A 14,681-nucleotide genomic window follows, 5' to 3' on the forward strand; every position below is an offset into this window, starting at 1 on the left:
CACCACCGGGTGAAAGTGGTTCTGTGCCAAATTGCCCAATCCCAATGTGATCACCGGCGTCATAGTTGGTGGCCTGACCATTTTGATGAGTTCAAGGCCGTGAGTCAGAGCTATGGCTACACTGAGCCCACACTAGCCAGCAATGCAGGCCGCGTCGCAGCCCTCGTGTCACTGACGAGCAGTGATAGGTCGTAGACGCCATGCTCCTTGCCCGGGCAGCACCACCACCACCATGGAGGCCATGAGAGCTTATTGGTTTGAGTTGGTTGGACCAAGACCTTGGCTTTTATACGTTTACGTAGGTTCTTCTATTTTGTTATTGTGTTATTTTGTATATAAGATATTGATGGAAAGTTTGTGTTACATGGATGTTTATAACTTAATTTGAAATGCTTGTGCCGGGTGGCATACTCTCTGCTTCCCTTTCACTCAAAAAAAAAAAAATGAAATGCTTGTAGCTGTAAACCGGTTTCCTTATGGGATCCATGCACCGAAAACTGAAAAAAAAGTTTAGTACGCGATCTCGTCCAAATAGAATGAGTTGAAGTTAACTGGGGAGATTTAGAAAGATATATAATCCTTCTTATCATCCAATAACAATCACCCAAAAATAAAAGAGAGAAAAACAGAGGAGAGAAGAAGATGCAAACCAAGGCTTACTGTGGTTATCATGACATATCTTTGTTTTTTTTATTTTTTTGATAGACGCCCCTTTGTAATTTACTTCAGAATACCACTAACCATAGCACTCAAGAAAACAGCATCTTAATCAAGGGATTTGAAAACGGCACATTCAAAGATTTTGCTTTAAAAATGATAATGTTAAATTGGATTACAGTTTTGCGGTCAAAACTATTGGACTTCAATCTATATTCAACTTCCCCCCACAACGTCTTTACTTCCATCGATATTCAACTTTGCCGGAGTTTTGCACCCTTCTCCCTCCGTCTCCAAACGTTCTCATTAAGTTATGCACCCTGGATTTTCATGATTAAAGCATGATCACCACACAGCAGGTTGCAAACATGAATATAATAATAGATAGGAATTATGTCTTTCTTAGGTTTGATCCAATTCTTAGCTAAATACAGCCCAACTTTTCCGCATTGCAGATTCACATTTTCTTTTCCTTTTTTTTTTTTTTAATTGTGGGGCGGGTGGGGGGTTGGGGTAAGGCAAGCAAGTCCAATTTTTAAAATACACCCAGCCAAGATCATATATGATGGAGTTTAATGCACATCATTTTTTAAGAAAATATTGAATGCAAATATTTTGTTGGTGAATGTGCCTTTTTTTTTAAAAATTATGGATGTATATATTTTCCATAATGAGTGCACATTCTTAGGCTGCAGTGTATATTCACATGCTGAATATCTTTGTAAAGCAAGGACAAAAGTGTGCAAAAATTTTAAAACTGGTCATTCGTGATTTCTTGCAGAAAAATAGATAAGATCTGATCGACAAAACCTTTTTTTTTTTTAAAAGTAGGTTATTTCTAAAAAAAATTTATAGCTGAAATTGTCCTTATGAGCTATTTGACTGTATTAGCACACTACCAAGCCCTAAAGATGCAACAGTATCACTCAGAGAGCCAGAAAGAGATGTTCCTTTGAAGACTTGCATTGGAATTATGACCCAAAAGTAAACAAAATACTTGCGACAAAAACCATGGCCTTTGACAGCAAAATAAATATCTCGCATGCACCAATAAATATTTACTGCTCCATTGCATCTTCAACCATCTTTTATTGAAGAATAGGAATAATTAGAAGCCTCCTTTTTAAGCCCAAGGACAAATACACCTAATTCCCCCCTCCAAAACATCAAGGGAGTAAAAAAGAACAAAGTAATTGAGGGATCCCCATCTTCCAGCCTATAAACAAAAATTAGATTGAATCTCTCATCATTCTATATGGAGATCAATCCAAGTAAAATAGAGTAACAATTTTTCGAAGATTCTTCGCCTCCTGGCAGGTCTCCATGAGCAATCTGCTATCATGAAATGCAAAACAGATGACTTGCTGTACCTTTGAGAGAATGTCCATGTTGCAGAGCCTGTTGTTCCAGCATTGACGTGTTAGCAGAATATCAGTCCCTTCCAGAAACAGACCCAAAAATATATTATGCATTCATGCTCCAATAAATATCAGAAGCAAGGATGCCGTGAACTAAGACAAATAAAGTCATCCATTCCCTGCATTTCCTATTATTCCTACAAATAATGAACATCCAAGAAAGTGTGGTAACTGAGGGTTGAACCCCCACAAATAATGGAGGACATAGCTTCATCATGAAATAAACTTTGACACAGCCTGATTCCTTTTGGAGTTGATCCAGTTAGTATGTTTCTCACAGCTCCGAAATTATACAGGCTATTTGGGAACACTGATTCTTTTCAACAATTAAAACAAAAACTGTGCATATCTTTGGGTACTATTAGAACAAGGTTGACAGTCAAATTTTAGCAAAAATTGAGCAAGAACGGGAGTAGTTTTCCTTCATATTATATCTTAATGGAGATAATCTAGAATAATGTGGCAAGGGAGTTTGATTCTATTATGCTTTTCAACAATTCGCTCGTGGTAGAAGTAACTGTCATGGTGCAACAGTAACTGGGTGCGAAATTTCCTAAGCAGGGTTGAAGTTAGAGAGAAAATGGATATGATAGGTTGATCCTACGGATCTAACAATGGGCTGAAACATTGTAGAAAGATAATCATGCTCGTCTCAATTCAGGGCCAACATAATTGTAAAAGAACAAACTGATGCATTCATAAATTAGTAAGAATTAATTAGCAGTACCAAATCCAATCTCTACTAGGTCAGCAAGACAGCTGAAAGTTCAACTTGGGTGTAACTTTGTCGGATTGGTAATGTAGTTCTTCAAATTTAGGGATTATGGACAACAAAAAGGTAAATACACCGCCAGAACATACCTGCTAGCTTCAATCAATGGCAGATGATCATTCTCAGGTTTCTCAATCAGATTTTTGACCTGCAATTTTTTTTAAAAAAAAAAAAAAAGAGTTAATGAAAGAACAAAAAAGATTAACTTTTCAAGATATAACTGACTAAACAATCTCATAAGTATACCAAAAAATTAACATAACTTGTTCAAGCAGAAGTAGAAATTAATTTCTTTTGCACTAAAAGAAGCATAAAGCATGTCTTCAGATGTATATGCAACCCAGAAATTAGTCAACTTGATTATCCCAGTCATGATGCTAAATGTATAAGGGCTGCTAAGGTGGATGATGTTTTAAGAAGTTTCAGATTTCAAATAATGGTACGGTATCTAAACTAGCATGATACAACAGATTTCAGAAAATTCTGCATAGATGGTGTCATACGCCTCCAGCCACAATGTCAACAGCCACCCTTAGAATGATGGATCTTCATAACCTCATCATCATATCACATATTCCAGAGTTTGGTCCTGACAACTTCACCCTCTTTTACTTTCCGCATGAAAATGTTTGCAAACATCTTTTAGTCCTTAATTGCTTATTATCTATCTTTTACTTAGATAATACAAAAATCAAAGCATTGCGGTTGGCTATTCATATACAAAAGGTTAGTAAAATAAAAAAGAAAAAGAAAAGGGGGCACTTTTGAAGGTGGTTGAACCATGATATGTTCATATTTAATTTCTGAACCATTAGTAATCAAAATGAGGAAGTTACTGAAAGAAGAACACCTCCAAAACACCCTCCATGCTAAGAGAAGCACCCACTTTATGGAAGCCACATACGCACAGGTTTTGCAATGCTGTTATCAAAGTAGAGTAATTTTCTCTGCTTCATTTGCTTCACCCAATACCTTTTGTTTTTCAAAGGAAGAACTTGATTCCCAACCCCCACCCCAAGCATTCAATTTCATCCATGCAAATCTGTTGGTGCATAGTGCATATAGAATCATAGATAGCATCATCAGTGCTCCCAGACAAATCATAGCACTACTACCAGGATGTGGAGGGGATGAACAAGCATTTTGCTAGTGCTCTTGTCCTTTTTCATGGTTGCACAAGACTTCCCTGGAGATTCTCAATGCCAAAATTTGGCAGGGGTGCAGTCGGTTTCTGCTTCCAAGCCTATTTTGATATCTTCTAGCCGGGTTTTAATTCCCAGAATTACTTTGTATGATACTTGGATAGATGGTTCTATCCATCAGGAAAGAAGACATCTGAAAACTGTGATAAATTAAAAAAGAAAAGGATCTTTTAGGTGTTTTGATGCACAGCAACATGAGGCACTAGCATCCTAAGCTTTGCCCTTAAATAGACATGATGGCCAGGCCCATGTAGCTGATTTACAATGGTCTACTAGTGATTTGGCCGGTGTTCTAAAAGCAGTCACATTATGCAGCAAGTAGTTGCTTAGGTAAATGCAAGCCACATAGGTAAATGCATACTTAGATGTACTTAAAAAAGCATTTAAATTTTAATCAAATCTCATGTGCATAAAAAAACAAAATTAGAATAAAAAGTAGAATAAAAATAAACATGGAATGGAAAATTAAGGAAATATTGTTATACTTAAGGACCTGCATTAGTTTAGCAAGACATGTTAACTACTAACATTACCATTTTTTTCCCAAAATACACAAAAGTATTTATCAATCACCCAGAGAACAACTGATCCAGATGAGTTAATGCAACAGGCAACTCTATCGCATGATGAGGAACCTATATCATGTCACCAAGGATTTTTAGCAGAAATAAGAGATGCGGAGTTATAACCTCCTCGCCTACAACAGTTGACAATCCAACCTGTCTGCCTAATACCCAGCCAATTGAGAAAAAGAGAAAAGAAAGTCAAATCTAACTCACCTGAGACACCTAGGTCTGTGCAGTTTGCCTGGCACTTGTTCGGTGATTGGCCTACATAAACCTAGGCAGCTAGGCCTAAGCAGTCCAAAGATGGGATACATTAAAGCTGGGCAGCTAAATTCTAACTATAGCGGGGCTCAAACTCATAGTACTTTCTCTATTTTCATCAATGTAAAACAGCATATATAACGTCCAAGAGGAGAACTCACATTGCTTGACGTTATGGATAACTAGGTAACTAAAACATGCTATACATGAGCCATTCAGTAGCTTAATTATTTAAGAAATTTATTAAAATCTAGCTCATAGCTGTGCTTCTTTATTTTCATGACCAACAATGAAAAAAAAAATCTTTAGAGATTCATTTTAAAAAAAGATCAAAAGCTTAAAAAGGAAATATGACTCATTAGTAGCATAAGTGACCTTAGAAAGAACAATTAAGCTCTGGTTAATTTTCATTGCTATAAATAATCTGGAGCAGTTGATGCGAAAACTAGTTTGCAAACAACCAATTTAAATAATTGATGGAGATGACTAGCTCGAATATTGAATATGTCAATGACCTTGCATTTTCACATTTGAGAGAAAACGTAAATAACTTCTCCATGCCATCCATGCATATCACATAATAAAAATTACCTTGCAAACTCCATCATAAATAATAATCATTCGAATTGCAAATGGAAGAACCCTTCAAAGTCAACACTTTCAAAACATAGTGTTATCTATTTTCAATTTTCATAATGAGTTTACAATGATTAATGTTATCCTTATCTCTCAAACCATAGAGGCTTATTCAGTAATTCTATAACATTCTTAAACTAGGAACATATGAAACATAACATTAATCGAGCATCATTCGATGCTATGGTACTCCCTTAGTTTCCTTGTGGTATAAGGTGAGTTAAACAGCTGTTATTCTTTTATTGACCAATGACTCAAAATGACAGCGGGTTGCCAACCATGTCTTGGTAGAATTATAAGTTGAAGTATTGGTTGATTTGTATTTTTGCGAAGTACTAGTGCTGGATGCAACAGTCTATGAATGGCCCAACCATATGAGTCTCACCAACTCATACCATGTTGACTCAGCAATCATCTCGTTCAAGATATGCCGTCTCGGTACTAGACCCCGTACCAGTGCTACCCTGTTACTATGTCAGTATGCCCGATACAAGGGCCAGTTTGGCATACAAAGTGTCGGTATGCCCACCGAACCATGTACCAGTTCAGTACTGATACAGTACACCCCCTACCATCAGGATTAGTATGGTATGGTATATCTTGAACTGAATAAAACCCCTACCATATCTTGTATCACGATAATACATTGAATCTGCACTATAATAATGGGAATAGGATTCCACCCTCCTTTTGACTCTTTTTGCAATAACTACCGAACTGCCATGTCATCTCCAAAACAGCTCTGAGTATATCATAGCATTGGGCATTTTCACTATTTTTGCCCTATCACATCCATGTGCTTTTCATGTGCCCTGTACTAGTTCAACAGTAATTCTTGAAAGGGACCATTGGACAGCTAAGACCATGAGAAGACACCAATGCATAAAGAGAGGAAGGGAAGAGATGGCATTCTGCATGAGGTAAGGGTTAGCATTCTGCATTTGTTTATTTGTTTATCTATTTTTGAGGACAGAAGGAGCCCAACTCCATGTAAAACGAGCCAGCTTAGCACCGCCTCAACCTAAGGTCAAGCATAGCTGGATTAGGCGGAGCCGGAGCCCACTGATATGCAATGATGGGTTACACTTAAGAAGGAGTCACTGAGGCAACAGCCTAAGTGCAAACCAGTAGCAGGCCAAAAGGACCAACCCATTAAACCACACAGTAGGTGGAGGACACCAACATCCCTACCAAAGCTGCCTCGATCTTAAGGCCTTTTCCTCCGAATCTGGCCACTGGATTGACTTGACTCCCCATCTAAGTAATGGGAACATGGATATAAACCAATGGTATTTCCATGCTTCAGACAGCTGGAGAACCTTCCACATCCGAGCACAACACTTGCTGGAACAAGAAAATGAATGGTAGAACAGCCTCCAAAAACTCCACTGTCTCTTCTTGAAGCTCTTATACTATAACTCCTTCGCTCCCCAAATTACTGGAGTATGGTAATGTAGAAATGCCCCATGCACCTCATCGAGCATGGATATGGACCATCGCACAGGCTGAGAAGAAAACAATCAATTCAGATGGGGAGAGGATAAACATTATGATTGCCGAAATATATCCAGGACCAGTTGGGGTCATGGAAAGCGCAAAAAGGAAGTAGCAGCCAGAAAGGGCAGATATTCAGCCAGAAAACGAACAAAAGAAAGGTTTCTTAGAAAATTTAGCAAGGGCCAAGCAGAACACCACCTTCTCCCAGAGCTTCTCTATTAAAGGATTTCCAAAGAGATCCCAAATTCTTTGTGGAGAGAGGCTAGCATTAATTGCTCAGATGTAATGGTGCAAAAATGGTATTAGGAGAATTGCTTTTAAGCCAATAAAGCTTAAAAGCAGAAAAAATGGGGCATGGATGGAAATAAATAAGTTGTTTAAATTTTTCTTTTAGGCAGATAAGGATATTGGGAACCATCAAAAACTTCGTAAAGAAGATAAAATGCTGCAAATTGATGACACAACAAGAAAGATAAAGGCTAGAGTTGCACCATAACGAGTTTCACTGATATATGTGAGAGGAGTCAGGTTCAATAGAAATATAAAAGAAAATTTACATTTAGATATAAGTATTTTTTTTAAAGCAATGACAAATTTTACAAACTAATTGTGAAGACCAAGACTAATGGTTGTCTTTGAAAATTACTCACATGCAAAAAAAAAAACCTCACATGCAAAAAAAAAAAAAAAAAAGAGAAAATGGTTAAAAGCTACAAATACAAATCAAGATATTATAATAATAAAACATAAAATAAGGAAATAAATAATTGAATACAAAATTGACTATAAGAGAAGGAAAATGAAAAGTAACAAACTAGAGAAATAAAATAAAGTGACTAGCATCCACATTCAAACTTTTCTAGGTAACTCTCAATTTTTCTCTGAAATCTAATAAGGTAATAAAAATAAAAACGGTATGAAGGCTAAACACGATTGGATTTTGAGAATATCAAAAGATCATCTTGAGTGAGTGGACTGAAATGAGACAAAAGAAAAGGGAGAAGATCTGCACACAATCTAAGCGGATTTGTTCGGATCAGAGAGCTTTCTTCTTCTTTTTTTTTTTTTTGGCGAGTCTTTTTCCTCATTTTATCTAGTATGGGGAGAGTATCGTAGTTTAGAAACCAAGGGCATTTTCGATAAAAAAGTTGATAGATAGAATCCTACAAGGAAAGTTCCAAGATTCATATTTCCTTCTCATAATATTTTATTATTTTTCTTCTAATTCTGATAAATTAATTTCAGTAAAAATCATATAAGAAAGTACACAAGATGATAAGCTCTATGAGCATCTAACTTATGTAAGGTTCAGAATATGAGAACCACAAGGCAGGTCGTTACAATTTTCTCACATGATTACCCCATCTGATGTGTATTGGATCACAATATGACAATGATGTGTATTGGATCACAATATGACAATGATGTGTATTGGATCACAATATGGCAATGTGAATTCCTCAGGATATCTTTCAGAAACTGAACTCATGCCCCATCAATTCTCTACAAAACTTTCATCTAGTTCAAGTTCTGGACCTGCCCAATTATAAACTCAACCTTCAAACTTTGCATCCATCCCCCTTCATGAATCTAGTGTGAGCCTATCTAACTTGTGTTGGCCCTGGGTAACATGATGAGCACACAGCTAGGTTGGTGGTGCTTTTGGAATGACCAGCACAACCTTCACATTGCTTATGCCAAGCATTCAAAAGCTAAGGACCTGCACCTGCTGGAGGCTGAGGCAACATCTCTGCTTAAAGGAATGGAATTAGCAATAGAACACCATATTATCTCCATACTGGTACTGCTAATATATTGTAAAGTTCTCCGTGCAATCTTCAACCATGGGTGAACTCCACATTGGCATATCCACCACATCTTGAACCATATCCACCGCTATTGACTCAAGTTTACTACACATAATATCATTAAGATTCCCTGAAAAAAGCAGCAGATTGGCAGGTCCAAGCAGCTTGAGTTGAGCAATGTAATACCTATTATATAAATCCTCATTTTATTCCTTTAAATCTTCAGAAATTAGCTACGGAGGACTTTTTGTAATATTTTAATAATATACAAATGAATGCTTGTTGGCCGCTTCTTATCAATAAACAAAGGTGGCTTACACCTAAATCCTCTGCAAGGAAACCACCATTAGCAAATAGGACTACAACATGACCAAATGACCAAATGCTATAGTGTCATTATATGGAACTTAATAAAGAAGTGAAGTGGACAATTCTAGTGTAGGGGTGATCATATGACACCTTTTTTTCTGGATCTTACATAAGTACAAAAAAGGAGTACTGTAAAGTGGAAAAGATACAAAAGGTGGGGAAACCCATACAATCACACCAAGCAGAAAACTGTAAGTTCTAAAAGGGCCAAGAATAAGTAAAAAGGTAAACATAATAAATAAGAAATGACCAAACATAGAGAAGAACAGAATTGCAGGCAAATTTACTTTAATTTCCTAAGCAGGCCGTAGAATAAGCACCCAATGGCTATCAACAAGTGCATGTCCATTCCAATTAAGTTTATCATATATTACCAAAAGGAGCTCAAAAAATAAACCTTGCACATCTTATTCCTTCCAAATAGCCTAACGAAATTATCAAGCCACAATGCATCAAGGCTTGAAGAAACAACCCTTTAGCAACAGTTGTCTTCAGGACAGACTAATTCACAAACAAGTCAATTCATTTGATGGGCAAAAGCACTTATGGAAAAATTTGCTCATAATTTCACGGTTGGAAAGGCAAAATGGATAACTTTTTGGCAGAAGTAACCCAGGTTTCCACATGGTGATTACTCCTAATGACGAAGCTGGATTTCACAATGGATGTTGGTGGACCAATATAATTCTACAGCTTGTTATATAATTGAGTGAAACTCCAAAAACATACACTCTGGCTCACATCTTTTTCGTGGATTGGTTTTTGGGTTGGGGGTTTGCAGACCAATCGATGCGATCACCCAAACAACCTGTATAAACAAAGATACAAAGTCCCCCGCAAAAAAAAAAAAAAAGAAAAGAAAAAGAGAGAGAGAGAGAGAGAGAGAGAGAGAGAAAAGAAAAAAAATCATAAAAAATTTCTACATGACAGGACTACTATTAAACCTACTTAAGTTTCACCAATATGATTTGATTAAGTAAAAACAGCAAAGCTCTGTTTCAAAGCATCCAAGTAATCTAAGAGCATCCAATAATTACGCTCCAAGAGTTACATTTGGACTTTAATACCCTATGATTACAAAGCATCACAAGCAATTATGAAACTATACAAGCTTTCTTGCTCTTTCACCCTGTGCCTCTACCACCACCTTCCCACTAGAGCCATACTGAAACTAAGTCTCTTAATTTCCAGCCCATATGAAGCCTTAGATAGGCAAAAAGCATACTAAGCTAATAATGAGTACATTGAAGGAAGCTTAGGTGCTACAAGAACAAACAACATATATATTTGGCTTGCATAGTGTCATTATGCACATGAATGCATGAGATTACCTTTAAGAATATCTAAAGAAACCAATATAAGAGCTGTGGAGAAGTTTTACAATAAAATGCAATTACCAATGATATAACTGTCAGGAAACAACAGACAAAACATAATTAGAATATTTTACTAAAATGGGACCATGCTTCTTTACCACATATATAATCATATCATCGCTGAGTATGAAAGGAAAATTATTAAACATCATTCATCATTAAATTTTGATGACTGTCACAGAAACAGCAAGAAACAGAATCCAAATGAGACGACCCATAAGTAAATGGACTTTTCAAAGTGCATGCTCCACAGCAAGTGTTGAACTGTGGGAACAAGACATATTCAGCTCACTTTTGTATAAATGTCATTCAAAATGGAAGGGGTACGCAAAAACCCTTGGTCTTACTTTAGACAATAATTCCTGGCTCTCTGGTGGTTGCATTTTCAGGCTTTGAGGCAAGATTACAGTAAGCAACTCTGGCTTCTCTGCTCTTAGAGCACCTCTGATAACAGCTGCATTAGTCCCAGATGCTCCTGAAGTAAAAATATGATTTTTCTGCAGTGACATTAACAGGTTTTAATGTCCAGAACTATGATTAAAAGAAAAAAGGATTGAAAGAATAATAAGTAGCCAGAATGGCAGTAAAGATATAAAATCCTACCGTTATCACCATAGCATAGCTCAGAATCTCAATAAGCTGCTGATGCATAAATCCCATATTACGAGTCCCAAAGAAACCGATTGCTCTAGGTCCTTGTTGTTGAATGGCTAATAATTCCTGCAAAAACAAGGATAAGAAATGAACTGAGAAGAAAACAACCCTTATCCTCTCTGTGTATAGCGATGCATTGCTATCTGTGTAAGGAAAAACAATGTATGTGCACAGAGGTATAAGCTAAAAAGTTTAAGCACTGTTTTCATATGTGCACATGAATGCAGAGAACTGATCTGCAAGTTCACAAGAACAAGTAAAGATTGAAAAGAACACAAGTTGTAATATCTACTCTCCAAGCTATGCGAATATTTGTTCTTAAATATCAACAAACTACTGAAACTATCAGTTAACAAGCATAATGTGAAGAATACTCAAGATGGATGCAGTATACTTTTGTTTTACTTACTATGCTAAGTTATTAACCATCTTCCTTTCTGTGATGGGTAATCAAAGTTTAAATCTATGACAAAATGGTGCTAATGCGCTTGCTTACCATCTAAATTATGAGTAAAAAACATCATTTGTATTTAATACCGAAGTAACTGAACTATATACAATAGTTACAGCAATGTATCAGGGAACAAAAATAATCAGCTTCTCACTTAAGGAGTACCATGTGTTTATGTCACCCGAAGATATTTAAAGCTCATTTATTGGTTTGTGACTCTACCAAGGAAATTCACTGCAGCCTTTCCCTGAATACAAGTTAAAATGCCCCATCCAATGATTTATAATTGCATTGCCAAATCGAATGTTGACGACAGGACATCTGATAAAACTTACTGTGAGCTGGACATGCCATGATATTAAACCTCAGTGATGAAAAAGATACCTGCAGATAATCGATATCAGGAATGGGCTTGTACTCTGATACAACAACTGTGCTCGAGCCTTCAACAACAGACTGAACTTGTGTAGGAACTTGGACCCCATTCTCCTCATCAGACCCAAACAATATTGCCTCATCCCTGTGTTGATTTCCCCAATTACTTTCGACCCTGTTTGCTCTCAAACATCCGCAAAGCCACTATACCAGTACATAAAAAAAACAGTCCCTGGTAGTAAATCATAAGTGAAAACCAAATATATTACAAGACCCTAAAATTAACAAAGCACACAATAAAAGAACATAAGCTTCTAACGGAAAAGGATATAATATGTGAGAAAGCATGGAGAACTCAGTAATTTGTTTCACCTAAATTCTGCACTTTGAAAGTCAACAGACACTTTTGGCATGAAAAAGAGAAAGCATGATTCAGTAGCCCTTGACATATCCTCCAGAACAATAACTCATGTGAAACTTCGATAAAAGATGCATTGTCCTATTATACAGTAGAATGTTATTTTGGCATGAAAAAGAGAAAGCATGATTCAGTAGCCCTTCACATATCCAAAGAACAATAACTCGTGTGAAACTTCAATAAAAGCTGCACTGTGGTCTTATACAGTAGATGCTAAAAATGAAGAAACATAGAATCCTCATCTGACCTATATGGCGCCAACTAGAAGCTACAGATAGTCCTCTTTTTAAGCGAAAAAAAAAAACTAAAAATACATAATTTATTACTTCGTTTATCATTCAGGGATGTCTACTTCTGTTTTTCTTCAATGTTTTTTTTTTTTAATAACTTATGTGTAATTTTTTGACAAGACTAATCTTAAGCTTGAATATAGAACTAAGATCTGAGATGTCTATTGACTGGTAACAAGTATTAATGATGAGAATCAACATCTAGTCTTTAAATAACAAAATGAAATTCACAAAGCTATACTTTCCCAATGTATGGGCAGTATATATATAGGTTCTACAATAGGAAATAATAAAGATTAATGCTTCATTGTCATGAAAGACAACATTGTTAAAGTCTCTTAAAGCCCTTAAGACTGAAGTTGCATCATATTGATAAACAACACTGAAGTTGTATCATATTGATAGAATACCCAGTACCCAATGTAAGATACTATACATTATATTTTTTCCAATATTTGAATGTGACATTTCATATTAGAAGTTTATCTTCAAGTGCCAAAATCTTTTGGGCATTTGTATGCACAGTTAAAGCCTGCTAGAACATTGTATGGCCACTCCTCTCAAGAAAATTTTATCCAACATCTTCTATTTCAACTTTATACGACTTATCTGCACAGAAATGCAAACTGTTTTCTTACCAGAATGAAACCAAGTCCCTATCATATGCAAGCAATCCTACTTCCAAATATTGCATAAAATTCAAGAGATAGCGCAGACTACAGAGAAGAATGCAAAACCATAGCCATAAAAAAACAAAAAAAAAAAAAATCAATACTTCTCTAATAAAAAAATACAATCAACGCTGAAAGCACTTCCAAAAACAATATCTAAGTATCACATTTGATATTAGATAATCTTTTGGGTATTTGCATGCATAGGTAAGCCCCGCTAGAACATGATATCTCCACTCCACTCAAGAAAAGCCTCATCTAACATTTCCTATTTCGACTCTTTATCCCCCATCGGAGTTGTCGTATGATCTCCAAGATACGAACTTTTCTTTACCAACATGAATCTAAATCCCTAAACAGTCTACCATAGACAAGGAATCCAACTCCCAAAAATTGCACCAACATTCACGAGATAACTCAGACAGGGAGAAGAATGTAAAACCCTAGTCTTGGGGGGGAAAAATAAAAAACAAACCAATCCTTGTCTGGTCGAAAGAAAACCATCCACGCCAAACCCACTTCCCAAACTTCAAATAGGGGGAGAAAAGGGGGGGTCCTAAGTTCGGCAAAAACAGAGCCAAAATTCCTCCTTTAGATAGAAAAACAGAGGGAAAGAAGAGAGCGTTACCGTGCGTCTCGAATTGATAGCGTCGCGAGGTCTCTTGGCTCCGACCCATCCCAAACGAAAGGAAGAAGCATCGAGAGGGGAGCAGGGAAAGCTAGGGTTTTGAGGGGCGAAGCAAGGGCGGAGGAAGAGAGAAAGCGCCGAGTTTGGAGGCCGCAGGAGAAGACCCAGGGGAGGAGAAGAACCCATTCCTTCTCCCCTGACTCTTATTATTTCCAATCTCTGTTGAAAGAAAAAATAATAGAGAGAGAGAAAGAGAGAGGAATCCAAGGAAAAGAGAAATGACTGGTTAACAAACCCCCCTCCCTTCTGCCATGCACGCTCCTAGTTTTGTCTGCTTGTCATCAGGAGAGTAGTTCTGCTTTGGCTTTGGTATCTTGTTTGTTATGTGATATATCCTTGAAATTTTATCAAGGATTTTTGGGACCCAAAAGCTGGCCAGAAAGGTAGAAAGATGTTCCCCTTTTCAGTTTTCCCCGCCCTTCAAGCTGGCACTAGAGTTGTGGGCTGTCATGGAAATTTACTTTCGTGCAGGGGTTACATTGACAATTGGACTCCCAGAATGTAAACCAGGTATGTTATGGACGCTTGGGTCTAGTTTTGGGGCACTAGAGGATGTTAAGAGATGCTTGGGG

General features: G+C 36.9%; 1 protein-coding gene across 1 annotated transcript; it reads right to left on the reverse strand.

Annotated features, from left to right (window-relative positions):
* Positions 1 to 1,726: 1,726 nt before the first annotated feature.
* LOC105038596 (uncharacterized) lies at positions 1,727 to 14,394 on the reverse strand. The gene is made up of 6 exons (XM_010914446.4): positions 14,050 to 14,394; positions 12,052 to 12,246; positions 11,166 to 11,282; positions 10,910 to 11,059; positions 2,937 to 2,995; positions 1,727 to 2,055 (listed from the first exon to the last, which is right to left on the reverse strand). The coding sequence occupies exons 1-6, from the start codon at positions 14,233 to 14,235 to the stop codon at positions 1,920 to 1,922; spliced, it is 843 nt and encodes a 280-aa protein (XP_010912748.1). The 5' UTR covers positions 14,236 to 14,394; the 3' UTR covers positions 1,727 to 1,919.
* Positions 14,395 to 14,681: the final 287 nt, after the last annotated feature.

The sequence above is a fragment of the Elaeis guineensis genome, chromosome 1 (assembly GCF_000442705.2).
Source record: "Elaeis guineensis isolate ETL-2024a chromosome 1, EG11, whole genome shotgun sequence".
Classification (NCBI taxonomy): Eukaryota; Viridiplantae; Streptophyta; class Magnoliopsida; order Arecales; family Arecaceae; genus Elaeis; species Elaeis guineensis.

Coding starts and splice junctions, on each gene's coding strand:
- LOC105038596 (XM_010914446.4), bottom strand. CDS start 14,235: ATGGGTTCTTCTCCTCCCCTGGGTCTTCTCCTGCGGCCTCCAAACTCG. Junction 12,247..14,049: donor CTATCAATTCGAGACGCACG/GTAACGCTCTCT, acceptor GTACTGGTATAG/TGGCTTTGCGGATGTTTGAG. Junction 2,056..2,936: donor CCATTGATTGAAGCTAGCAG/GTATGTTCTGGC, acceptor CTGGAACAACAG/GCTCTGCAACATGGACATTC.